The sequence below is a fragment of the Denticeps clupeoides genome, chromosome 1 (assembly GCF_900700375.1).
Source record: "Denticeps clupeoides chromosome 1, fDenClu1.1, whole genome shotgun sequence".
Taxonomy (NCBI): domain Eukaryota; kingdom Metazoa; phylum Chordata; class Actinopteri; order Clupeiformes; family Denticipitidae; genus Denticeps; species Denticeps clupeoides.
Window position 1 is genome coordinate 8,827,083 of NC_041707.1, and position 25,461 is coordinate 8,852,543.

At 43.8% G+C, this 25,461-nt stretch overlaps 4 protein-coding genes across 13 annotated transcripts in view; 2 read left to right on the forward strand and 2 right to left on the reverse strand.

Annotated features, from left to right (window-relative positions):
- The first annotated feature begins 1,738 nt into the window (after positions 1 to 1,738).
- adam17a (ADAM metallopeptidase domain 17a) lies at positions 1,739 to 9,884 on the forward strand. Of its 2 annotated transcripts, XM_028953866.1 has the most exons (20): positions 1,739 to 2,068; positions 2,664 to 2,796; positions 3,019 to 3,152; positions 3,237 to 3,325; positions 3,498 to 3,678; positions 4,108 to 4,277; positions 4,368 to 4,454; positions 4,561 to 4,674; positions 5,069 to 5,222; positions 5,304 to 5,395; positions 5,504 to 5,656; positions 5,751 to 5,950; positions 6,389 to 6,492; positions 6,583 to 6,717; positions 6,816 to 6,946; positions 7,059 to 7,137; positions 7,329 to 7,417; positions 7,495 to 7,551; positions 7,756 to 7,789; positions 8,246 to 9,884. In XM_028953866.1, exons 1-20 carry the CDS (start codon positions 1,969 to 1,971, stop codon positions 8,590 to 8,592), a joined length of 2,583 nt encoding a protein of 860 aa, XP_028809699.1. In that variant the 5' UTR covers positions 1,739 to 1,968; the 3' UTR covers positions 8,593 to 9,884. The 2 variants fall into 2 exon arrangements, with proteins under 2 accessions (XP_028809699.1, XP_028809780.1); XM_028953947.1 differs by lacking the exon at positions 7,756 to 7,789 and having other exon boundaries at positions 1,740 to 2,068.
- On the reverse strand, positions 9,881 to 12,430 carry iah1 (isoamyl acetate hydrolyzing esterase 1 (putative)). Of its 2 annotated transcripts, none has more exons than XM_028954148.1 (6): positions 12,142 to 12,430; positions 12,019 to 12,071; positions 11,452 to 11,603; positions 10,672 to 10,833; positions 10,473 to 10,594; positions 9,881 to 10,251 (listed from the first exon to the last, which is right to left on the reverse strand). In XM_028954148.1, exons 1-6 carry the CDS (start codon positions 12,202 to 12,204, stop codon positions 10,063 to 10,065), a joined length of 741 nt encoding a protein of 246 aa, XP_028809981.1. In that variant the 5' UTR covers positions 12,205 to 12,430; the 3' UTR covers positions 9,881 to 10,062. The 2 variants fall into 2 exon arrangements, with proteins under 2 accessions (XP_028809981.1, XP_028809906.1); XM_028954073.1 differs by having other exon boundaries at positions 11,452 to 11,606.
- Positions 12,431 to 13,578: 1,148 nt separating this feature from the next.
- Positions 13,579 to 17,267, forward strand: itgb1bp1 (integrin beta 1 binding protein 1). Of its 2 annotated transcripts, none has more exons than XM_028988602.1 (7): positions 13,579 to 13,704; positions 14,376 to 14,503; positions 15,111 to 15,189; positions 15,271 to 15,404; positions 15,560 to 15,652; positions 15,788 to 15,937; positions 16,820 to 17,267. In XM_028988602.1, exons 2-7 carry the CDS (start codon positions 14,432 to 14,434, stop codon positions 16,889 to 16,891), a joined length of 600 nt encoding a protein of 199 aa, XP_028844435.1. In that variant the 5' UTR covers positions 13,579 to 13,704; positions 14,376 to 14,431; the 3' UTR covers positions 16,892 to 17,267. The 2 variants fall into 2 exon arrangements, with proteins under 2 accessions (XP_028844435.1, XP_028844441.1); XM_028988608.1 differs by having other exon boundaries at positions 15,274 to 15,404.
- A 1,006-nt stretch (positions 17,268 to 18,273) lies between these two features.
- asap2a (ArfGAP with SH3 domain, ankyrin repeat and PH domain 2a) overlaps positions 18,274 to 25,461 on the reverse strand; it is a 43,915-nt gene continuing 36,727 nt past the window's right edge. For 2 of the 7 annotated variants that reach the window (XM_028977706.1, XM_028977664.1), the window contains 12 exons: positions 25,194 to 25,383; positions 24,965 to 25,050; positions 24,712 to 24,827; positions 23,549 to 23,616; positions 23,355 to 23,462; positions 22,918 to 23,197; positions 22,464 to 22,616; positions 22,151 to 22,223; positions 21,617 to 21,699; positions 21,405 to 21,472; positions 20,817 to 20,930; positions 18,274 to 20,067 (listed from right to left, as the gene is read on the reverse strand). In XM_028977706.1, coding sequence (XP_028833539.1) covers positions 19,993 to 20,067; positions 20,817 to 20,930; positions 21,405 to 21,472; positions 21,617 to 21,699; positions 22,151 to 22,223; positions 22,464 to 22,616; positions 22,918 to 23,197; positions 23,355 to 23,462; positions 23,549 to 23,616; positions 24,712 to 24,827; positions 24,965 to 25,050; positions 25,194 to 25,383 — 1,414 coding nt within the window. In that variant the 3' untranslated portion in view covers positions 18,274 to 19,992. Of the gene's footprint in view, positions 20,068 to 20,816; positions 20,937 to 21,404; positions 21,550 to 21,616; positions 21,700 to 22,150; positions 22,224 to 22,463; positions 22,617 to 22,917; positions 23,198 to 23,354; positions 23,463 to 23,548; positions 23,617 to 24,711; positions 24,828 to 24,964; positions 25,051 to 25,193; positions 25,384 to 25,461 lie in introns of those variants that run through there. The other 5 variants (XM_028977672.1, XM_028977655.1, XM_028977690.1 and 2 more) reach the window with 4 other exon arrangements.

The window sequence follows — 25,461 nt, forward strand, 5'->3', positions numbered from 1 at the left end:
GTGGGCCCGTGAACCTTTGTGCCTGTTCACTGGTTAGCCTTTCTTGTGCTATTCACGCTTTTGAAGAATGGTTGGAGATGAGTCCACTCTTACGTATTCAAAATCTATATAAAATATTTTATTAGCAAACAATATGATCAGAAGTGATTGTCACAGCATGTTCTGTGGACCTCTAAGCAGATGTGAAAAACACACTCATGGCCCTCACTGATTGGCTGCTGCTCTGACAGAGACTGGAAACTCTCAGTGCTGAGCCATGCAACTCAAGTTCATAAACCCTGCTGTACACCGTAAATATCCGGCAGAATAACAAGTATGCTAGATACATCTAATGGCATGCTACAACACAGTGAATAAAAATATTGTATTCATAGTTGGGGGTCCTAGTGAACCAGAATTGATCACTTCATTGATTTTAACATGGAAGCACGTTGTAAGTCACTCTGGTTAAGGGCGTCTGCCAAATGCCTTAAATGTAAATGCATAATCACTGGTGCCTCTCAACATCATCCAGTTTCTCTGATCGGCATAACAGCTAAAAATACAACGCAAAATACAACACTTCAGTGGTAATGGCATGCCACCGCTATGCAGTGCGGATGTAGTGCATATTGGACACCTAATGCACTTAGACCCATGGTACACCTTGCAGCATTCAGTGTAAACAATGCGTCTTATCCGTTCAGCTCGCAACACTGTGAAGGACTCACACCACCCCTCACATGCCCTGTTCTCATCTGGCATCAGAACTCTAACTGCCAGACACTGCAAGAGCTTCTTCGCCCAAGCAGTCAGAGCTCTCAACACAATCTCAACAAGAAACTCAACAATCAATGCACTTCCAGCCTCATGCACCTCCTAACATCCTGGCCATTTTGCACATTTCTGCACATTTTTGCACGTTTGCCTTGTCCTGTGTGTCTTTTTTTAAATATCCCACATATACTTGAACCAGTCCGCTGCACAATGCACAGCGGATGCACAATGCACAACAATTTTCTTTTTATAGTCTGTACAGGTATTTGAGTTTAAATTTTATTTAACAAATATTTTATGTACAATACTTGCACTAGGGGGCTCTGTGTGAAACAGTATTTCAATACACGAGAGATTGTGTTTACTGTGGTACTGACAATAAATCTCTCTTGAATCTTGAGAGATTGTCTGTGTCGTGAAATGACATCTAGCGGTCGCCATGAATATTGTTGTTATTGCCTTCCCCCTGGTGCCTGAAAATGGAATTGCAGAATGATTAGAAAATAATTTACAAAATTGATGGCAACGTGATTTTTTCACTTTGTTCATTCAAACGGTTGGAATCAGCTGGTGAAGATCTGATCTGTCAGTGGTAGAAGCCTAGTGGGTAACACACTCGCCTATGAACCAGAAGACCCAGGTTTAAACCCCACATACTACCACTGTGTCCCTGAGCAAGACACTTAACCCTGAGAGTCTCCAGGGGGACTGTCCCTGTAACTACTGATTGTAAGTCGCTCTGGATAAGGGCGTCTGATAAATGCTGTAAATGACTGTCAGACTGGAGAGATGGCCACAGGTTCTGTGTTCCAGGCAACCCGTGACATTCTTCTCCACTCAAATTCACTTAAAACACACAATGTGCCATCTGTGTAAAACACAAACAGACGCGTTCGTTGACGCACGCCCACGAAGAAGCCGATATTTCCCCAAATATCGCGAGAGGAAACGCGACTTGGGCCGCTTCCGGAAGTGAATATACAATCCCGTTTTTAGGGAGTTACTTCCCGGCTGATACGCGAGTAGTTTTTTTTTTTTATTATTATTTTTATGGCACACGCTTCTTGCTACTAGTTAAATATTAAGCGTTATCCTAGAAAGCGACGGCTGCAGCCGCCTAGCGGGCAGCGGCGTTGACGCCTCGCCCGGCGGCGTTTAAAATGCCAGCGCCGAGCCGCGTCTGAGCTCGCTGGTCGCTGTCGAGGCCGCGGCATGGCGCGTTTCGTAGTTCTCGCAGCGTTGCTGTGCTCGCACTGGGCCAGAACGTCCCCCAGCCCGGCGCCGCCTCAGGAGGAAGCGAGCGAGGAGTTCGGTGAGCGTTCTACTCCATCGTAGCACCACTGCGTTCCAAGTTCACTTGTTCCGGGAAATTAGTGGCTTTGCCGACGTGCGTGGCGTCATTTAGATTTGACGGTATTTTGGTTGGCTGCCGCACTATTTAAAGTACATTTATGGCATTTTCCAGACGCCCTTAATGTTACAGGGACAGTCCCCCCTGGAGCAACTTAGGGTTAAGTGTCTTGCTCAGGGACACAATGGTAGTTAGTGGGATTTGAACCTGGGTCTGGTTCATAGGCGAGTGTGTTACCCACTAGGCTACCACCACCCACTATTGAGTGCTTGGGCCTTTTAGACTTTAGTAGCTGAGCCCAATATGTTTTACCATTAAAACCACTCCTCCGTTTGCAGTACTAGTACATTTTAGTTCAATCTGCCCCACTGTTGGTGACTCTGAGTTTATTTGCAGGCCAGAAACGTGACATTCATGCTTTTTATCACCCTAATTTGTTGTCTAATGATGCATGTGGTGCACGGCCCAGAAATCTACTTCCGTCCAGGTTTCCGTGTGCTAGTTTTTCCACTGTTCCGTTGTTAATGGAGGAATCCTCCCCCCCCCCCCCCCCCAGGCACCCTGAGCTCCCTGCTTTCTGACTTCGAAGTCGTGCCTGTGGCGAGTGTACAGAAGCACTCGGTGAGGAGGAGGGATGTGGAGTCGCGCTCCAGTTTGGAGCGTCTGGTCAGTTTCACAGCCCTGAAAAGGTGAGTCCTCAGCCCGTGCTGTTCTTTTAAAAAAAGTTAGTTTTGTTGTAATGCAGTTTGAAAGCGTCTATTAAAGGGTGCTGCTTACATGATGATGTAATATCTGCATTGTGGTCAGGTGAATTTGGACACTGCTGTTACAGAGGAAGTCTGTAACAGCAGAAGTATAAAAAAAATGATTTCATGCCTTTTTTTTTTTTTTTTCTCTTTTCTTTTCCCCAGGCATTTTCAGCTTTACCTGACTTCCAACACGGACCTCTTTGCTAAGGACTTTAAAGCTGTCTTTGTTGACAAGAAAGGAAATGCGAATCCATATGAAATAGAGATGCAGAAGTATTTCAAAGGCCATGTTGTAGGTGAGACACGTGGTGTCTTTCAGGTATTTGTCAAGGATGTTCTCACTTCATGATGCTAAACTCTGTCTTTTTCTCCGTCTGAAGGAGAAGAGAACTCTCGTGTGCAGGCGCATATGGACGGCGATGAGTTCTCCGCCCATATTCTCACAGATGAGGCAGAATTTAATGTAGAGGTTGGTCTGCTTTTGTGGTTGAATTAGCACAGAATAAAATATTCAGTATGCTTTATTCCTTATATATATTTTAGCATGTACACCTTTTATCAGGGCAAATACAGTGTAATTTTCAAAAAAATATCTGTTCAGCTTTCCTGTTCTAAACTCTTTTGATCCCTTTCTACTCCAGCCCCTATGGCGGTTTATTGAGTCAAATCATGATAATCGGCTTTTGGTGTACCGGTCAGAGGACATCAGAAACATCAGCCGACTTGCGTCGCCAAAAGTGTGCGGTTATGTCAGCGCTGAGGATCAGGACTTACTTCCTGGTGTGGCCAGCGTGGTGGGAATAAATGGCATGGAGAATGAGGGTGAGCGTGCGTGTGTTCACATTCCAGCTGCTATTATTAGAGCACTTCCTCTGTGTGTGTTGCGTTTAAAAAGAGCAGGTTTTTAACTGTGAACTCATGGTTAATTAGGGAACCTTTTAATAATATGATCTGGAAAAAGAATAGGGTGGACATAAAACACTGTGCATATGTACAGGTCAGCCATAACATTATGATTATATACGTAATTTATGCTGCCAAAAACAGCCCCGACCCATTAGGGCATGCGCTCTGCTAGAGTGCTTAAGTTATTCTGTGGTGTCTGGCACCAAGCAATGAACAACAGATCCTTTGGCATTGTGGCAAAGTGCTTGATCTGTGCATATGCTCTTGCTTATAGTTAGTGTTTTTTTTTTTTTTTTTTTTTTATTGGTCAAACTTCAATCCTACTTTTGTTTGTTCTTTCCTTAGAACGTAATGGGAATAGTTCGTACCCTATGGTTCCCACAGAGCACCTCTTCAGGACAAAGAGGCAAGCACACAACCACAAGAAGAACACCTGCCCCATGCTGCTGGTGGCTGACTACCGTTTCTTTAAGCACATGGGGCGTGGGGAGGAGAGCACTACGCTCAACTACCTGGTGAGCTCAATGCTCGGATGGGCTCGAAGGTGGTTCGAGTTCTCTTACTGTGGAAATGTTTATATCGTTTTTTTTTTTTTTTAACCCCAGATTGAGTTAATTGATCGGGTGGATGACATATACAGGAATACTTCCTGGGATGATGAGTTTAAAGGGTATGGGGTGCAGATCCAGCAGGTGAGCGTTCTGGATTTACGTATTAAATCATTGTTTTTGTTATCAATTATTCTCATTTAGATTTTTCATTGGTGCTTATATATTGTTTATTAAATTCTCATCACAGATTATTATTAACAAAGAGCCCACAGAAGTGCCTCCTGGCACATTACACTATAACATGAAGGGAAGCCCTTTTCCAAGGAAGGATGACGTTTGGGAAGTGAAGAAGCTGTTGGAGGTCTGTAATTTTCATATAATGAGATCCTAACCAAACCTGCGTCCTGCTGAAATGGTTAATTAACGATTCGTAATGATTTTCGTTTGTTGAATGAGTCAGATTTCAGTGTTTGGTGCAGGTTTGTGTAACAAGTCAAGATCTTTGTCGAAATACCATTTCACCACTAGCCCATCATGGTGCATTTGTAAGGGTTATTTGGCTTTCTTCCTGGGGTGGTGCATACTGACCCGTTGATGTGCAGTGGGGTGTGAGCCCACTGTTAACAACTTCAGGAAGTCTTCTGAATGTTTAGTGACAGGCTGATGTTCTGACCCCGGGTGTTGTACCTCCTCCCTGGTGTCTGTCTCTAAAAATCCTGCTCTGTGTGCACGTATAGTTATTTCTGTTTCTTTAGCAATTCAGCGCTGACGTAGCTGACATCGCTGACAATGTCTCACAAGTGTGCCTGGCTCACCTATTCACCTACCAAGACTTTGATGATGGGACTCTAGGCCTCGCTTATGTAGCCCCATCCAAAGAACATGCCCTTGGAGGGCTTTGCCCCAAAGGTATGTGTATGATACTACCATCACATCACACACATTATTTGTATAATATCAGACCCTTCTGATATATGTTGTCCTTTTCAGCATACTTTCCATCAAGCACTGTGAAGAAACCTAGTTACCTCAACACTGGTCTAACAAGCACTAAGAATTATGGGAAAACAATTCTAACCAAGGTTTTATTTATTTATTTATTTATTTGTATTTTGATGACCTTCTGAAATTGATTTTTTATTTTTTTTTTTCCTCTGTAGCTAACTAGTTCTGTTTACATCTCACACCAGGAAGCAGATTTGGTGACCACTCATGAGCTTGGTCACAATTTTGGAGCAGAGCATGACCCGGACAACATAGTCGCCTGTGCCCCCAGAGATGACCAAGGAGGAAAATTTGTTATGTACCCCATTGCAGTGAGCGGGGATCACATAAACAACAAGGTTCCATCTTTAACCATCAGCAGTTCCTTCTTAGGTATTACCACAACATTTGGAAACTGTTTAAAGCTCAATTGCATCTATTCTTTCCCCAAAGCATTTCTCCAACTGCAGCAAGTTCTCTGTGAGCAGGACACTGAGATACAAGGCCCCAGTATGTTTCCGAGAGAGAAATCCCAGGCTTTGTGGAAACTCTCGTGTGGAGGAGGGGGAAGATTGTGACCCTGGGCTTCTGCACCTTAATGATGACCCCTGTTGTACTTCGACCTGCAAGTTCAAGTCCAAAGTTCAATGCAGGTATTCACCGAATACTTTTTGACCGGGTACTTTCATTGCTTACGTTATGGTGGTAGCAGGATAGTGGGTTACACGCTTCCCAATGGACCAGAAGACCACCTTGCCACAGGCTCAAACCCCACTGGTTGTGATGGTGCCGAATGGGCAGAGAGTGGGTGGGAGAAGTGTGGGCATGCAGCAGAGTGGACTGTTCTGTCCTCTTTGTGGCAATCTGCCTATCGTTGTGTTTCTGAGCAAGACTCTTAACCCTGAGTGTCTCTAGGGGGACCGTCCCTGTAAATACTGATTTGCAATCCGCTCTGGATAAGGGCGTCTGATAAATGCCAAATACGTTACTGAGTGTGAGATCAATATAAATAATCAAATGCCAATATCGGCCCTTTTGGATTATTGTTCAGCATTTTGATTGTGTTCTAAAGGTGTGTTATGTGCTCACAGTGATCGGAACAGTCAATGCTGTAAGAACTGCAGGTTTGAGAAGGCAGGCAAGGTCTGCCAGGAACCCATTACTGCAACTTGTAAGAACATGTCTACCTGCACAGGTGAGCTCCAGAACACTTTCACTCGGCGTGTTTGGGTGTGCGACTGAACCAAAAGGCAGTAGCCGCTAATAAGATCTTGTCTGTCTGTAGGTATGAGCAGTGATTGCCCTGCTCCTACTAACCTTGCAGATGAGTCCATATGTGTGGACATGGGCAGGTGTCGTCGTGGCCATTGTGTACCGTTCTGTGAGGCCTTGTACAAACTTGAGTCTTGTGCCTGCAATGGTGAGCCGCAACCATAGCTTTCTTCGTAAAGCCGCAGTGTTGCCCTACTGTGGCTTTTGTACCCAGATGATGTTGTAAGCATTGTGTTGGGTTTCCAGAAACTGATGACTCTTGTAAGGTGTGCTGCCGGGATAAGGATGCGGTCTGCAAGCCTTTCCAGCATCCAAATGGTAGTTTCCAGTTCTTGCGCAAGGGCAAACCTTGCACTGTGGGCTTCTGTGATGGCGGGGTGAGACATTATTAATCAGATTTTTTTTCCATCGAAAACAAACTGCTAGTGGTTTGGTGCATCTTTTTGAATACAGAAACTCTAGGAATGTATTGTTTTGTGATTTCCGTAGGGAAAGTGCATGAAGCAAGTCCAAGATGTAATTGAGCGGTTGTGGAATTTCATTGACAAGCTGGACATCAACACGTTTGGTAAGTAATGCTACATGTTATGGTAGCAAATGTGTGCAGTTACTTTTGAAATGTTTTAATTGTACATTTTAAGTGCCATACCAAGTCCAACCAAACTTAACAGTGGCTAATTACAGCTTCTGAACCTTTTAGCCAATCAGACAGTCAGTGAATATTGTGTGAGGATGTGAGCAGAATATTGTCTTCCACAGGGAAGTTTTTGGCGGACAACATTGTGGGCTCTGTGCTTGTGTTCTCTCTGCTTTTCTGGATTCCCCTCAGTATTCTGGTGCACTGTGTGGTAAGACCAGCATTTTTACACCCCCCTTACGGTCATGCTTCGATATGCACTAATTTGTGTGTGATTTTTATTTTAAGGACAAGAACCTTGATAAGCAGTATGAAGAGAACACAAAATCTCTCATTTATCCTGGCGTAAGTACCCAAACATTGTAGACGTTTTGTTTGTTTCCTCCTCATTTTCCACCTGCGGAAATTGAATCCAAAGAAATCAAGCATGCTGGCATGGATAGATGAGCAGCATGGTTCTTTTGTATGGGTCTGAATATAATTGGCTCTGATTGGCTATAATTGACCTGTCAATCACTGTCTGTCCTGGCCCTCTCGGAACTGCTGCAGATGGTGGAGGTGTGTAGTAGAGCACTGTCCTCAGGTGAGTGAGGGGAGTGTGTTATGTTGTGGCCCCTCCCCCGTGGTGTTTTGTGAGCAGCTTTGTCCACATTCGGGCGCGGTGGTGATTACAGTGAAGCGTATGCTTTTTGCGTGTTCTCGCCAGCATTCACTTGTAGACTGGTTGTTTAGTTTTGGGTGTTGCACTTTGAGGAATTTGTTTTTTTATTTTTATTTATTACAATGTTTTTTTTTTTTTTTTGGACCGTTGACCCTGACTCTGTGATTACATAAGTGTAATTACAAACAGAATTTGTTATAGTTAAGGTTTTGCTCATCTTTTTCATAAATGGAGTTTATACCATTTGTCGTGTTTTTGTCTTCAGATGAATGTCACATATGAACATTTATTCATATATGAATATTTTTGATTTTATAATTTTTATGGCTTGGCACGCATGGAGATTAATGTGAATCCATATCTTTCCTGTGCCATCAGAATGCCGAGATGCTGAACAGCCCGGAGTCTGCTCCCGTCCGCATCGTCCGTCCTCCACCCTCATTCTCAGCGGGCCGGGCCTTGGCCTCAGCCATGGTCATACCACCCCCACACCCAAGCACCGTGCCCTCTGCCCCTCCAGCCCCCGGCCCCACCCTGGCCTCCGCAGGACAAAGAGCGGATCCGCTGCGAATGGCAACCATCGAGGAGGACCCCAGCCACGACATGCATCTGGCAGAGGAAGCTCCAAAGGACGAGCTCCTTCAAAGCAACACGTCACGCGAACTGCGGCACCAGGTACCCAGTCGCAGCGAAAGGAGGCGGTTGATGAGGCAGGACTGTGTTGAAACTAAAGAGACTGACTGTTGAGGGTGGAGCCAGCTAAAGCTCAAATATACATGTTCAAAGCAACGAACATGAACAATTGGGGGGGGGGTTCTGTATAGAAGCACACAGGGTGGCATTTTCTCTTTAAATGTTGCTCCGATTATACTGCTGTGTGTCATTTCAGAGACTTCTGGTTATGCGCTAAATGTCTGTAAAATGACTGTGTGCTTATATACTGAAAAGGTGGGATGATCCTTGAATGAACTCTTTCAATTCCAGTGGAAGTAAACTTAAACACTGGTCAAGCAAATCTCATTCTATACTGCTGCTTGTAAAACGGCGTGGCTCAACAATAAACCTAAATTAGACTTACCATTAATCTCCAGAGAGCACTAAATATTAAGAATCACTTTAGGGCGGCACAGTTGAGATGACTATGTGCAAAGATATTTTGGGAGAGAGCTAGATATTTTATGTACAATCAAGTCATTATTTAAGGCTGGCGTTGGAGCACTTGAAGTCCAGGAGGGGACAACTACAATGTTTTACTGTACACACGACTTTTACACCGGTGCTGTCTCTTCGTGATTGAAAAAAAAAAACACAGACTGGTCTGTATCTGGTTTTTATATTATTTTGTACTGCAGAGAATCTGTTTCAGCTTTTTAAATATATGTATATCTTTATTGCACTGAAATTAGTGTGTTATTAGGCCAATGATTTTATTATGTTTTCCCTGTATGGTCATTAATTTCCTAATTTAAACTACATCTGCATTTTAGTTTTTTGCAGCTTGGCAAACAAACCATTGTGCCATTCCCACCTTTTGTTTGCTGCTTGCCCTGCTAAAATATCGCAGAAAAATGCTGAACTAAAACTGATTAACCAGTCTGCTTTAGTTAAAGAAATATTTTGTTCAGTCAGATTAAACTGTGTCCTGTGGACTTACAGCCTACATTTTAAATGAGAGAAGTTGGAAATTGCTGAACTGTTTCATATGGCCTACAACTTGTATCTTGTTATTTTTGCTGTCGTGCCATGACCAAAATGCTACTGGTCTCTACGCATTTTGTTTAAGTTATTTTGTCTTTTATTACTATTATTCAGGGATTTGTTTATGCAGTCAAACCATTTTTTGTCCACAAAATAGTTTGACTGATGTGCCCCTTACTACCAGAGGCTGAAGATCAGAGCCATACCAGTGCACATAAGACAAGTCGTGCTGTTTTAACCTATTTGTTTTGGTAACTTACAGTAAAACCTGCCAGTGTGTGTGTGTGTACCTGTATTAATAAACTGACTGTAGGATGTATTACTGCTGTGGTTTTATTACACTTGTAAATCCTATACTTACTGTATCTAAAATGTGGATAAAGAATAAAAACATATTTGACTAACAGTAACAACTTTTTTCCAGTTTAAGGACACATCAAAAATTTAGCTATTTGGGGGTTAAAGGTGAAACAACTTCACACCTGTCCTGCCGCCAGTCACTTTTCCAGTGCGCAATCACACAGAAGACTGGTCTCTGGACTCTTAGGGTCTATGTCACCCCAGTATGGCAGAATGAAAGGCAGTTCAGCGACACGACTTTCCAGTAGATTCCACAGATGCTCTGCCACTAACTGGTTCCCTCTCTCTGAGAGGTGCAGCCCATCGGAAAGGTAGATGGTGAAATCCTGAAAAGGAGGAGTGCCTTCAGCAATCTGTATGCATTAAGATTATGTAGAAGACGCCAGAAATATACTGGTAGTAACTGAACGCAGTCGACGGAAGCGAAGGATAAATATGCTTGTTAATTTAGCAGACACTCCCCCTGCAGGCCATACTTTTGTTGAAAGTATGGTTCATGGTCAGAAAAAGTAGGCCGCAGAGTACGGTTCCTTCTTTTGGGTCACACCTGTCCATCTTTCTGCATGAGGGTCCAGAGGTCCAGCACGTCGACTCCGCACTGGCCCGCCGTCTGCACACAGGCCTCGGCGTACTGCCCCACCACCGAGTTTAACCGATTCAGAGCACTGCCTGGGTGAAGGATAAGTTGAGGATTAGTTGAAATGAGAAGTTGTGTTCAGTGAATGTTTATGGTTCAAGACGGTCACCTTTCAGCACACACTCCTTCTCCCAGGCTGCTTCGTGCAGTGGTGGTGGAGTGATGAAAATGACCTTGTCGTTTGACACACCTACAGATGCCAAATACTGGGTAATTTCCTTTAGGTTTTCTCTATACTCTTGTATGGAAATATGCTGTTGTGGGTTCTTATCTGAAAACAGAGGGACAGACAGTTCCACACACAATATAACACACTTTAAAAAGGGCATATAAATAAGATAAACCTTTATGAATGAAATGAAATTTATACCATTTCCTTAACTGCTAGGGCACCACTGCTAACTAAAGAGGGTACAAGGGACTTTTTTTTCCCTCAGTAAATCAAACTTTTAATTAACCTGTACATGGAAATCACATCCACACAGAAAAAATATAATTTAATTCCGTACATCACATTAATTCCCAACTGTCAAAGTATCTTTTCCAGACAGATGTGTTTTCTGTGTCGGTGTATATTGGCTCTGTGGGATGACAATAAGCCTTTTAAATGGTAAAGGGGAAGGTTGACATGGTAATCTTTATAGTACTCCACAAGCAACCATTCTCTACCAGAGGAGAATCGTAGTTCGCGCAGGATGACAGCCCGCGACTTTGCCACTTGGAGACGTCTCATGGCCCTGTCCTAAACTGAGAGGCAGGCTTAAATAATACCAAGGGCAGCCTCAAAAACCACACTTCTGCTGGGGCTGTCTGGCCTCACAAGCCCGTCCTTTTTCCCCGCATCCACCCACAGACACCGTCTGAAAGTATAAGCCAGGGAATTAATTACCTTCTAATGAACAGTCATTGGCTCCAAAAAACACAGTGACAGCAGCGATGTGGGGATTTGCTCCGCATTGGCTGGGGATGATGCGAGGGAGGACGATCCTGGCCCACCGGGTGTTGTAGCCTGACAGCCCTCTGTTCACAACGTCGCATTTTCTGCTCGGGAGGTCGAAAGTGGCAAGACGTTGCACGTTTTATTGAAACATACAGGTAGCAATGCAACAAAATGAACCATGAAATAAAGAACTGACGTGTCAGGTTCACACCATCAACAATACACAGAAATTACCATTATGAACGCATTTAAAACAAATAATAGCAAATCTGTGTTTAAAACAGTATTTAAATAAAAAAAGTAGTGAAAAAAAATACACGCATACGTGCACAAGTGTTAAAAGCGACAACATTAATTATCCATATTCAACACTGCAAACATTTGAATGCACAATTTCGATGACATGCACGGAAACGCATGGCTATTTTTGACACGTATGCTTTTTTTAGATTATAAATGGCTGCTGTGCTGCATCTGGACTATTTTACGGTCACCCTGACGCAGCATGAGATGTACCTGGCAAGTCTGTTCGCAATTTCGGAACCCCATCCGTGCGCCTGGAAGGAGAACTGTCGGGGCAAGCGCTAGTTTAGGGACAACTTTCGCTCAGGCACAGGACTAATTGCTCGCTCAACATACTTGCGTGATAGAGTCCCCAAAAAGGACAACCTGCGGCCAAACGATGCGTTTAATTCTGGACATGGTTGAAAACTCGCAAACCGTAACTGTGCAAACTAAGCAAACCACGAATGCTAATGCTAGCACAGTGTTGCCAGGTCGCGGGAGAATTAAACCGCCGGTTCCGACAGAGCGTCGGCGATGATCACACGGTCTGCATTTCAGAACATTATATCTTTAATAATAACTCTCGGCAAAAGTATACTTCAGGAAGTACGCTGACCCAGCCTACTCTACATACCGCAGAAAAAGCTACGCGAGATGCGCTCACGATATACGGCGTTACTGCCACCTAATGTGCGGAGGCGAACATTCAGCTTGATGAAAGTTTTTCACTAATAATCAGAATCAGAAAACTTCACTGATCCCGTCACCCTTGGTGAGCAGTCATGACAGGCGGTGTGTGGGGACGGTGCTTTGCACAGTGGCACCTTCTAGGCCACCACTGCCCCTTATGTGTGCATGTGGGACTGAGCGAGGAGCTTGTCGAGTCTAATTGGCGGTCGGTGGAGCACTTGAAGCTGCTCAGTCTGTGGCTGAAAGTTCTCTCCTGTTTATTCACCAGATTGTAGAGAGTGTGCTCTACATTGGCCGTGATGGACTGAAGCCTGAACTTCTCCTTTCAGTTGTCCAGTTCCTTGCCCACCAGAGAACCAGCTTTCCGGACCACTTTTGTCAAGTCTCTACCACCCCAGCACACCACAGAATAGAAGATGTCAGTGGTCACAAGATCTGCAAAAGACCAGAGTCTACGTAGACAGTTCTCAGACCAGTCCAGCTTATTGTCGATGTGTATACCCAGGTATCTGTAGTCCTGAACAACGTCCTCATTCACCCCTCTAATGAACAGGGGAGTGTGATCATCGCAAGTCCACCACCAGATCTATGGTCTCTCGGATATTGAGCTTCAGCTGATTCAGTCCACACTGATCACACAAATGAAGAAATATGAGCAGTGCCTCCCAAGAATAGGGCAACTATTGTTCACAATGAAAACATAAATTAATTAAAAAAAAAAAAAAAACTAGTTTGGGTTCATAGTTCATTCTTAACTCTGTCTTGATGGTAACTTGAATGCACGTTGTAAGTCGCTCTGGATAAGGGCGTCTGCCAAATGCCGTAAATGTATATGTAAATGTAAAACTGTTCCTAAAAATTAACACATCAATTTGTTCATTGAAAAATAATACAAAAACTATTAAAATTCCATTTATCTGAGTGTACAGTTGCTTGTTTCTAAAAAACAACCCACAGAAGCAGTGGTGTCTGCACCACTAGCAGCAGCCACGCAGTTGTAGTCGGCGCACGATCTGTACCGGCTGCCCGTTCCGTTCTGCCCATGCGCAGACGTGAACTCTCGCGAGAGTGCAAGCCGCCGTTCACGCTGCGCCGCGGCCCCTTTAAGCGCAGCCGGGCGGAGCCGCGGAGGAAGTGGAGCGTCGACGCGACCCTCGCCGAAACGGGAAGCTGCGGAGCGGCGCCAGTGCGGGCCCTCGGCGGCTCACAGCGGGTTCGGAGCCGGAGGTACGGTCCACGTTCGAACGTGCGAGATAACCGGACGCTGAAATGTGGGGTACGGCCGCTGCGGGTGGGGTAACGGCCGCCCGTCACTCGGGTAGCGTCCGTCACAATGGGCGCGTAACTTTCCCAGCTTTTTCGAACTGCTTTTACGGAGCTTGAAACGTGCAATGTTGGTATCAACATCAGCGTCAATCGAACCTTGTCATAAATAGTAAAACTCACAACTCTCGTGCACCCGTCACCCCGCCCAGAAGACCACGCCCACACGTTGGAGCCCCCGCCCCCTCCTAACCATTTACTGCAGTTTTTACAAAAACTTTATGATTGCAATTAAATTACAAGAGAGTCGAGTTTGTTCATAACCGTTCAGCTAAAAAGAGGAACCTGAATTAACCCGAAAGGTCATAATAAAGCGAAAAAGACATGTTCTGTATTGAGTTATCTTTCTTCTTTAATTAAACTGAAGAGTTAATCTTGATTTCACTGCACGTCATGAATCCTGAGTTGTCGTTGCATGTTTGTAGTATATAAATGTGGGAATCACATTTGTTATATTTATTTTGAAGGAGAACACTGCACAACGTATGTGTTTCTTTATGTCTTCCATAAAATACATTCTGTATAAGCGTTATGATGTTTTGCGATGTAGTGGTTATTGTTCCCACTCTCTGCAGGTCAAAAGCCACCTGCTGTGGAGCAAGAGGGCTGGCAGAGGGCGTCATGGTGAAATATGTTTCGGAAAGTCAAGAAGCGTCACAGCAGCAGCAGCTCCCAAAGCAGTGAGATCAGCACCAAGAGCAAGGTGAAGTCATATATTTGCACGATGCTTAAAATTCACTTGTGCGGATTTTATTTCATCAGGCATGTCATGGTTTGTACAGTACAGGCCAAAAGTTTGGACACACCTTCTCATTCAATGGGTTTTCTTTATTTTCATGATCATTTACACTGGTAGATTCTCACTGAAGGCATCAAAACTATGAATGAACACATGTGGAGTTATGTACTTAAAAAGGTGAAATAACTGAAAACATGTTTTATATTCTAGTTTCTTCAAAATATCCACCCTTTGCTCTGATTACTGCTTTGCACACTCTTGGCATTCTCTCAAAGAGCTTCAAGAGGTCGTCACCTGAAATGGTTTTCCAACAGTCTTGAAGGAGTTTCCAGAGGTGTTTGCGGTCCAGCTCACCCCAAACCATCTCGATTGGGTTCAGGTCCGGTGACTGTGGAGGCCAGGTCTCCACTTTTTGTTAAGTACATAACTCCACGTGTGTTAATTCATAGTTTTGATGCCTTCAGTGAGAATCTACCAATGTAAATGGTCATGGAAATAAAGAAAACACATTGAATGAGGTGTGTCCAAACTTTTGGCCTGGACTGTATATATAATATTTATTTGTTGTCAGTCTGTAGACTCTAGCCTTGGAGGTCTGTCCAGGTCCAGCACTGTCGCCAGCCTTGATACGGACTCCACAAAGAGCTCAGGTCCGTAGGCTCTTCTGAGGATAGACCTGTGCCAGTGCTGCTGTGCGGTTCGTCTCGTGAGTCGTTTGTCCTCTCGTACAGCAGGGAACAGCGCCTCCGAGACCTGTGCGGAGTTCAGAGTAAAGTATGTGGGAGCCATTGAGAAGCTGCACTTTGATATGAGCAAAACCCTCCAAGAGCCACTTGACCTGATCAGCTACATCGATACAGCTCAGGTAGGAAAGAAGGCCAAATATTTCTGCGCCACTCTGAAGTCTTCTTGACATTCTCAGGCCCTTTGAGGTTCATGCTAATTAGTGAACTTTTCTCATTCTGTGGAAACCAAAAGGATTGTTTTAGTTAAAATCTGAATACTTCTATATGTTCAAAGCAAGATGGAAAGCTGCCATTTGTGCCCAGAGACCAGGAGATGATCCTCGGAGTTTCCAAGTACGGAGTAAAAGTGGCTTCTTTGGACCACTGCGTAAGTCACCAGTATATCTACATTCCGCCATGGCATCCGTCAGAAGCCCGACATTTCTGAAAACAGCGGGACTGGTCCGTGCTACATTCGCTTGCGGCTTCAGCTGGATGTCTTCTTGTGTTATTTCCCACACAGGCGGTGCTGCATCGCCACCCGCTCTACCTGATCGTCCGCATGCTGTGTTACGATGACGGCTTGGGAGCCGGCAAAAACCTGCTCGCGCTCAAGACCACAGATGCCAAGCAGCAGGAGTGCAGCATCTGGGTGTACCAGTGCAGCAGTGCGGTGAGCGAGGAGGGCCTCAGCCACAGCCAACACATTTGCATTGCAAAATATTGTGCCCGTTTGAACAACAACGTGTTTGGTAACATCAAGCCATTGCTTGGTCTTCCTCCATTGTGTGGCAAATGCAGCGTTTTTGGTGCATTGTCACACAATGCGTAAGTAGGAGCTGAAATAGGAGTTAAAATGAGAAGGTGGGTCGTGAAGATAATGGAAATTTGTCATGGAACCACAAGGCCCTCCATACAACTTTGTCTGAGAAGTGGTTCATTTCTATAGGCGTCACTTGATGGTCAAACGAAGAACAGACTTACAGTATATACAGGCAAGTTCGTGAAAGATATTCAAGATTGGTTTATAGTCAGTACAACAGTATACACAGTACACAGTGTATTGAAATAATGTTTCACACAGACACCCCCCCCCCCAAACATAGTTCAATCATAAAAGAAAAATATATGTATATACACACTAAACTAAATCTGAAGCTTAAATACTGTACAGGTTATCGCTATAGGAGAAAAATAGCACTTTTTTTTGTACAATGAACAGGTTGAACAGGACATAGCTGGACAAGATCATGTAGGATGCTTGTAAGTGGATATGTTGGATATTTCAAACTGGACACACAAGGCAAGACAAACATGTGCAAAATGAATTGAGTCGTGCAAAGATCAGGTGCATAAGGCTGGAAGTGTATTGTTGTTGTTGAGTTTAACAGAGTTCTGTTGATCTGTTGATCAATGTTTTCAGGGCAATGAAATATAGATTTGCTTTGGCAAACAGTATGAGTGCAGTACGGCTGTCAGCAGAATCAGCATTACAATAAAAAAAAAAAAAAAATCTTTGACTGTGTTTTAAGTGTCTTCTGTTCTGTCTGTGCAGGAACAAGCACAGGCCATCTGCAAGGTGTTGTCCGCCTCCTTCGACTGTGTGCTGGCCTCTGAGAAATCATGAGACCTCCCCAAGGTGGCTCATTTGTGAAGGACAGCCTTGAGACCCAACAGAGCCATGTTTACTCCAGGTTTACCCAGCATGCTTCGCAATTTTATTTTATTATTTTTTTTAAATATAATTTTATCTTATTTAATGTAAATATAATGAAACCTCAGTGCCTGATTCCAACTATGACTGAGGACTAAAACTTTTATATTGGTATTAAGGGTAATAATGTTAACAGTTGGTACATCAATATGAAGTGGAGCACATAAATGCTTTTATCCAAAATGCTGTAAACCCCATCACCCGTGTCCCATATTTCCTTTTATGATGATCCAGATGGGATAGGATCAGTTATACGGTACAATAAACCAGTGGGATTGTTTATGTGGGACTCGTATTGTGCTTATTTATGTATGCATGTGTGTGAGAGTGTGTGTCCTGGTTGAAAAGCATCTCTAGACTGATTTGATCATGTTGCTGCTGAAAATTACCAGCACTGACATAATGTGCACAGCATCAATGGAACTAGAAGAAAATGTGATTTGCGGATGAATATCTTTAGAAGGCGTGGTTGCTGGTGAAAATTGGCGTGGCAGCTTGAACATCTAAATAAATAAACAAACGAGAGAACTTTACTCCGCCCACCTTCCATTTGCACTCACACGTCACTGACTTTGTGTACTTTATTTGCACATGCATACACAATCCTTGCATAAACTGGTCATGCATACACACACACACACACACACACACACAGAGCTATGCACAAATTACACATATTGTGTCCCAAAAACTCATTAGGTTTGTTTAATTGTTCATTTGCAAACGTAATTGTGTGGATGATTTTATGTTTTCTTCTGTCGGTTCTACCATGAAATTCGTAATTCATTAGTTCATTAGAACAGAACCACTCAAGAGTCTGCTCAGTTTTGTCTGAAGGCATGTTTGCTTGTATTTGCTTTAACAGAAAGTACAGACCATGCCATTTAACTTAAATCCGTTGTTCCTTGTCATCTTAAATGTTTGTAGTATATGCATGTGTGGCAAAGTATGCCAATTATTTTAATTAAATACCACAATTTGTCATCCTTTCAACCCTTTGAGAATTTTATTTAATCAGAAATGTCCTGATGATCATGTTACTTGAAAGGAAAACGTCCAAAATCTTCAGTTTTTAAGACCACATCATACAGTAATCTCGAACAACAGGAAAGGTTTGTCTGCCACTGAGAAACAGTTCTAATCTCTTCTCTTCCTTCTTGTTTGACAATGCTGCCCTTATTGTTCACAACTAGGTGGCGCCCCATTGACATCATTGCATTAAGGACATAGTAAGTGTTGAATTTTGTAAAACGCAAGTATGTAAGTATAAAGCAAAGCACGGAATTCATCACGTATCGTTTCCAGTTTCAGTTTATTTGTACAATATATTAGAGTTGGTGCAGTGATCCACACTATATGGAGGTGAATGGAGATACTTCTTTGCCTTGGTTACAGGGTGTACTGGAAGCAAACACACGCACACACACACACCCTGTGTAAAGGGTGACATTGCATCCATGATACATCAAAAAGCCCAAATACAGTTCACACTTAATATTTATATATACACAAAGTATACATTTATGTACAGTTCCAGACCAGTTTCCAGTGAGATGTGCAGGGGAGCACGGTTCATTATGTCAGCCCTTGCCCCTCAGACTACAGTCCACTGTAGGTCCTACTCATCTATACTACACATCATTTAGTTAAATGTTATATAAACACATTCTAAAGAGTTGCTCTGCAACCAAAATTTTTTTGCCCACATAAAATCTGTAACGTTAGTCTATAAAACAATATACTTTACGCATCTCCAATTGCAGACAAGGGTGTGGTAGAATAAAAGATCCAGACCGGGTGGGGAGGGAGAGATGAAGAGATTAACAAGGGAGAGAGAGAGAGAGAGAGAGACGTTCACCTGTGGACAAAGAGGTGGCTGAAGATGGCCGAGTGAATCCAATTCCGCCGAGAGGAGAAGCTCTCCTCTCTCATTAGAATAACAATAGTGACCAAAACAAATTAAAATGGGCAGGATGCATATGCTAATTGACATGGAGATGCAATTGGCTGGCCATTTAGAGCCCACACAGGCTGCATGTGATGGGAAGAAGAAAAAAATAAAAATAAAGAATAGTTTCAGATGCTAAAGAGTTGCAGATGCACGTCTCAAGTCACGAAATGATGTATGAAGCCAGTCTTGCTTCATGCAACAGTGAGGCGGAGCCTTGGGAATTTTTAAAACTCCTGCAGAACCTTCATTCTCATCGTAGTTTTGATTCCAGGCTAGTTGGCTGCATATCGTTGCAACCTTTCAAATCAAGACACTATCTCTCCCATCTCCCTCTCTCGTCACTCACACACACACACACACACACACACACACACCCTCCCAGGTGTGATTACTGAAGGCCTATTTATACATGCAGCGTTACTGAGGGTTGCCTAGAAATGGGGGCAGTGGAGCACCCCCTAAGGGATGCCCCATAGCATATTCCTGGGTTAGCACCATTTAGAAAGGAAAAAAAAACCAAAAACTTCTCTACAGCGGAGTCCTACAAAAACCAAATGTCTTCATGATTGGTTGTGGGCGAATCCACCTATAAACATGTGTGAGGAGAAATGTTACCAAATACTGCGTTATGTTTCACATAAATCTCGGCCAGACAAACTCATCAGGCTCTTCTCCACCAATCGGAAACGACTTTCCCGTACAACACATTGGAACGCGTTTTCTTCATTACAACATTCTTCTTATCAGGATAAATACGTCAAAAGTGCATTTATTGCTAGTCACAGACTACAGTCTTTTTCAGCCGGTTCACAAAGACGAAGGAAGAAAGATTTGCCACGGATGGCAAGAGCAAGGCTCCTTGGAGGTGGCGTGAGGCTGTTAGTGGGCGTTAGCAGGGTGGAATGTAGGACGACGCGGTGACCTCTCATTTGCAACAGGGTGTCAAGCACAGGCACAGGCTTGGTGGAGATGATGAAAAATGTTGTGATGACTAGCGCAGGAACGGTCTCACACACACAGACACGGGATGTGCCATCACCCTTGGTCTGTGACACCCTGGCTGTCAGTCCAGTATCAAGTGCACAAATGTCACCGGGAATGCGCCTCTCCTCATGGGCTCCCCTTCGATATGGCCCAGCTGAGGACAAAATAAGTAAAATAAAGAAATCAAGTTTAGGCGACCAATCAGTCAACAGTAATCATTAGTAACCATTATTCTTTTCTGCCAACTAAAGCAGCTGATTAGAAGCTTATGGTTGCCTCGCAACCCACCAACAAATGTACTTCAAGTGATATTAGATCCCAGGTGTGAGCTTGACTTTCAACATGGCTCAAACTAATCACATTTTTTGTAACCAGAATTAATGAATATTGTATAAAGAAAATTAGTTCACATCCACACGAACACATGGCGCTTTTAGAATGCAATGAAAGCTAATGATGCTCAACATGAAAGGTGGCATATTACAAAGTCGAAAGACAGAAAATATGATAAGAGAGAGACACTGAAAGGGGGACTAACAACATGCAAATGTAGACACAGATAAAGAGGCATGAAAATGAGCAGAGGAGTGAGACAGAAGTATCTTGTGGCAGGAAAAACTACCCCTGTTCCCAGAGCAGGCAAAACCATGACATGAACTGGCCCTCAACTGCATCATTAAAACCACAAGATACCAACCAACCAGCGCCAGGCTAAAAAGAAAAAAAAAAAAAAAAAAAAAAAAAAAAAAAGAGGGTCCTAGATCTTAAATTCTGTTGGTGAGAGACTCTGATGGACAAGAAGGTCACCGCTACAGTACACTGAGAGCTGCAGAGTGGCAAGGAGCATTGAGGAGCTCTCAAGAAACTGATGAAGCTGATTTATTTAATATGTCAATCACTCACCCACCACTCCTGGTCCTCCTCTCCATCCACCACGATCACCTCTCCCTCAGAGAACGTCAGCTCGTCTGGATTGTCGGCAACACAGTTGTAAATGGCCTTCACCCGCTTGGGCCTCTGTTTCTGACATGAAGCCATATTTAGCTTTTTTTTTTTTTTTTTTTTTTTTATTTTTAAACCAAGCAATATTGTACTGGATGTCAAAAAAATTAATTACTAATAAAAATAAATCCTGTAAAATGCTGTAGAAATGCAAAGAATGCACCAACAGAGCATTAGCATCCTGAAGCCACTGGCTTGATAATTTGGCTGTGTGATTTTCTCAGTACATTTATTTATTATGAATTGAATCCATTTTGGAATAAAGCTGTAACATGTAAAATGTGGAAAAAGTGATGCTTTCCGCATGCACTGTAATTCAACATTTTTATGGCATGATCCCATTTGTGAAGTACATACACAGAATTACATGCATGGTGTGTATGGTTCCTTTTCTTGGCTATGCAAGACAATAAATTAAAATAGCCTCATATAATTTCTCATGATCAAACGGAACATAAATCTATGAGCGGTCCACCAATCTATGCTTACAGGGTACGGCATCTTCCGAGGCATCGGGGCTGGGGGCAGTGTGTTCTGAGGGCCAGGAACTTCCTTAGCTGCTCAAAAATACAGGAAACAAACATAAATCAATCACCACCGAGCTGTGGTCCAAAGCGGCCAGATTCTTCCTGACCTAGAGAAGTGAGGAACGTACAGTTACAGAAAATTAAGTAAAAAAAATTTATCACAAAAAAACTTACAGTTAGATATTTTTCTCTGACATCTACCTGGTCTCTCGATGGATCCTGACTGAATTGGGTGTCCTTTGTTGAATTTGTCCATGCTGTAAAGAAGATGCCATTACTTTAGTTCACATGACCACAACATGCTAATTGTTCTCAGTGTTTTCCCCCCTCAATTCCTGAGGGAATGTAAAGTAGAAGTGTGCATGAGCATTCCATTGACACTTTCTTTTTTCCTTTTACTGAGCTACTTGAACCTCCATGTGTACATTTATTATGATACTACATCCTTACATTTACGTCATTTACCAGATGCCCTTATCCAGGGCGACTTACAATCAGTAGTTACAGGGATAGTCTCCCTGGAGACACTCAGGGTTTAGTGTCTTGCTCAAAATGGTAGTAAGTGGGATTTGAACCGGGGTCTTCTGGTTCATAGGGGAGTGTGTTACCCACTAGGCTACTACCACCCACCCTCCTTCTAAGCCTCCACTCATAAAATGCCATGCATGAACACCAAGATGCCGCTTCAGGTTTTCAGTGCATGTTTACCTGACTGAAGGTCGTCCTCCTGGTCCAGTCTTTGACTGCAGGCTCATGGCCTCCATCACACTCACAGTCTTTGCTACAGGAGGACAGGCATGTGGCGTTAAAAATAAATAAATAAATAAAAAATTACATTTTTATTTTTGTGAAATACTGATGGAAGCTGGCAGCACTGAACGCTGAATGCTGTAATAGTGGTTGTATTTATTTAAATATAAGTGCCATCTGTATGAGATGGGTTTGTGTCAAGAGGAACAATCAGAGTTGAGGGAATAATATAAAAAAAAAAAAAAAAAAAAAAGAGGAGAGAGGAATTTACAGGTTGCGGAGGTGCCACGCATTGGAGGAACGGGTGGGTGCATATTCGGGGGGTCCGAGGACGATCGCTGCCTCCCTGCCATGTCTATAGAACCAGGTTTCCATCCAGATGATCCAGAGCTTTGTACCACACAACCCAGACTGGAGGGAGGACCTATCAAGGGAAAAAAAAAAAAAAAACACACACACACACACACACACACACACACACGCAGGGATGTAACAAGTTTCAAGCCAGGTTTCAGAAACAGTTTCATTTTTGCTCCCCTGAGTTAAAAGAATATGAATGTTGACCTCAAATGACACAAATAGGTCAAAAATTGACACTTTGCAGTCACACTAGATGACTTCCTTAATTACTCACGTAACCAGAAAAGAATCCATTATTTCCAAACGATTTTTTTGGGAATGCATTATAAATATCACAGATCAGAGACAGGGGAACCGTGACCTACCGTCTCCTATCCTTCTGGTGACCTCCATGCCTACGTTTCGCGGCGGTAGAGGAGGGGCACTGCTGGAGATGGAGACCCCAGCCGGACCTGCTTGCGAGGGGCTGGCGTTCAGGATGGTACCATATGTCTCGTTGTTGACCAGGTTCGGGACGAAACACCTCTGCTTATCTTTGACCAGGCTGACGGCGTCACGCGCCAAGGAGGCGGGGCTGGGCTGCAAGGTGCTGGAGCCAGGGGTGTAGCAGCTAACTGGACGTTCCTCTCGTCTGTGGGGACTAGGCTAAAAGATGAAGGAGAAGTTCAAAGTTCAGCAGGTCATGGGTAAAACAGACATTTTTTTCCAACATGGTATGGGTGAGAAGGTTGACATATTAAAGTAAAAGCCTTCTAAACATCCAGAGAATAAATATGTGATACATATTGACTTTTTAAAAAACCTTTTCGTCCAGATCCTCATCGCTCTCATCCAGGTCTTCATGTTGCAGGCGCCACTCGTACTCCACATGCACGTGGGCGTTGAACCTTCCTGCCAGAGCCTGGTTGAGCTGCAGACACAGAACAGGGAAGCCAAGTTGGTTCCCGCCGGGCCACAGACTCCACCGAGAAGCTATCAGAGATGAGCAGCACTCACCAGTTCCTCACACTGCAGGTGCTTCAGTCGCCTGGCGATGTCCAGGGGGGTCTCTCCAGCTTCGTTAGCTGCAAAACATTTCCATACAAATGAGGTCCCCTCAGGGTTATGCACTGACACGTGCATGCATGCATGCACGCACGCACACACAAAAAGACAGCCACAGCTCGGTATAAAAAAAAACAAAACAAAAGATCTCAGCCGCAGCCATGTGTGAACAGTTCTGCCCCATTTGCTGCCAGTCACTGTGGCCAAAATGCGCGTGATCGAGGCCGGATGTGGCCACTACGGCTGCAAAACGATAATCAGCATGTTAGCAGCCCTTCCTTGTCAACTGTTTGAATAAAAACATGACTTGAGATCCACGCACGTGTGAACAATGTTTTGTAAAAGTTCTTAGCTCTGCCATAAATTTGTTCTAGTAAAGAAAATGGAAGTCTGTTCATGTGAGTTCAGAGAAGGATTCAAGATCACCCAGAAACTGGTGTATTCAGCCTAATATCAAAAAGTACTAGGTCATATAATATACGGCGGTGTATCATGCAAACTAGTACAGAACTGTACTGCCCTGTAGGGCTGCCCATGACCTGAATAAAGAGCGCTAATGGATAGTATTCAGCTCTTTAACAAAACCACAGTAAAACATTGAATGATTCTAGCCCTGTTTTTCTATCTGTCTTTTTTTTTCGAATTGCATGATCACAATGTAGCTTTCCCAGTGATTTTTCCCAGCCATGACAGGACTGTGTGGGGACAGTGCTTTTGCTCAGTGGCACCTTGGCAGATCGGGATTCGAACCGGCAACCTTCTGATTACAGGGCCGCTTCCTTAACCGCTAGGCCACCACCAATTCCGAGGGAACCCGTTGACCAAATGGATTTCCAAAAAAAAACAGCCTCTAACAGTCACCAGAGGCTGCTACATCCTGCTCCCAGACACGTCTGGATTTGTCAATGTTTTGACATCACTATATGATTGATATGTGACATTTTTTCATACTAGTGTTACCATGGGGTGGTATTTTAGCCCGTGTTTGTCTCACAGCACCATATGATCTGTCTGTCAGCAGATTGCCTCCACTGTCACTAAATGCAATGCTCCCCAATCAACAAAGCAATTTGATTTGCAGGACAGTGTCTGTAAAAGCCCAGTGTGACTCGTACCTATATCAATGGAGGCCTTTCCCCGCAGCAGCAGCTTCAGGCACTCGCTGTTGTCCGTCAGGCAGCAGTAGTGCAGCGCCGTGCTGCCTTTGGCCGTCTGATTATCCAGGTTTAAACTGCAGGGAAATAGAGGCTGAGAGACGTGTCGGACCTGACCACTACATGGTAAACACCGTTCCGGTCAATCATCTTCATGCCCAAACAACCACTCCTTCCACTGTCTGGCGTATGCCCGGTCACAAGAAAAACTTGCCTGTTTTGAGTAAGGAAGTCCACAATATGGAGAGATGTCCTGTCCACCAATCTGACGGCTAGATGCAGCGCTGTCTCTCCCTGTTCCTGTAAGAGCACCAGAGATTTAGTCAGCACTGCAGAACCATACAGCAAGGTTAAAATAAGCAACATTCTTTTTGTCGGACAGACACAAATCTTTCTCTGCCTTAAGGACCCTTTGAGAGTGTCTCATCATTAGGGAGGCTCACATGTCCATTGGCCAGCGGGATGGGTTCCATCAGGTCCACCCCTTCAGCATAGACCTGGATGAGGGAGAAGATGTCCCGCGCCTTCACTGCATCACAGAGAGTGTGCAGCTTGGACACCTCATCTGGACACTTCTTCCTGGCAAAGCGCTTTTCTGTGTACTTGGCTGTGATGAAGTCTTTCCTCGCCTGCCTACACAGACGAAACAAACACATAATAAATATTTACAGCGCACAGGATAATTCCATAAAGACACATAAAACCACAAAA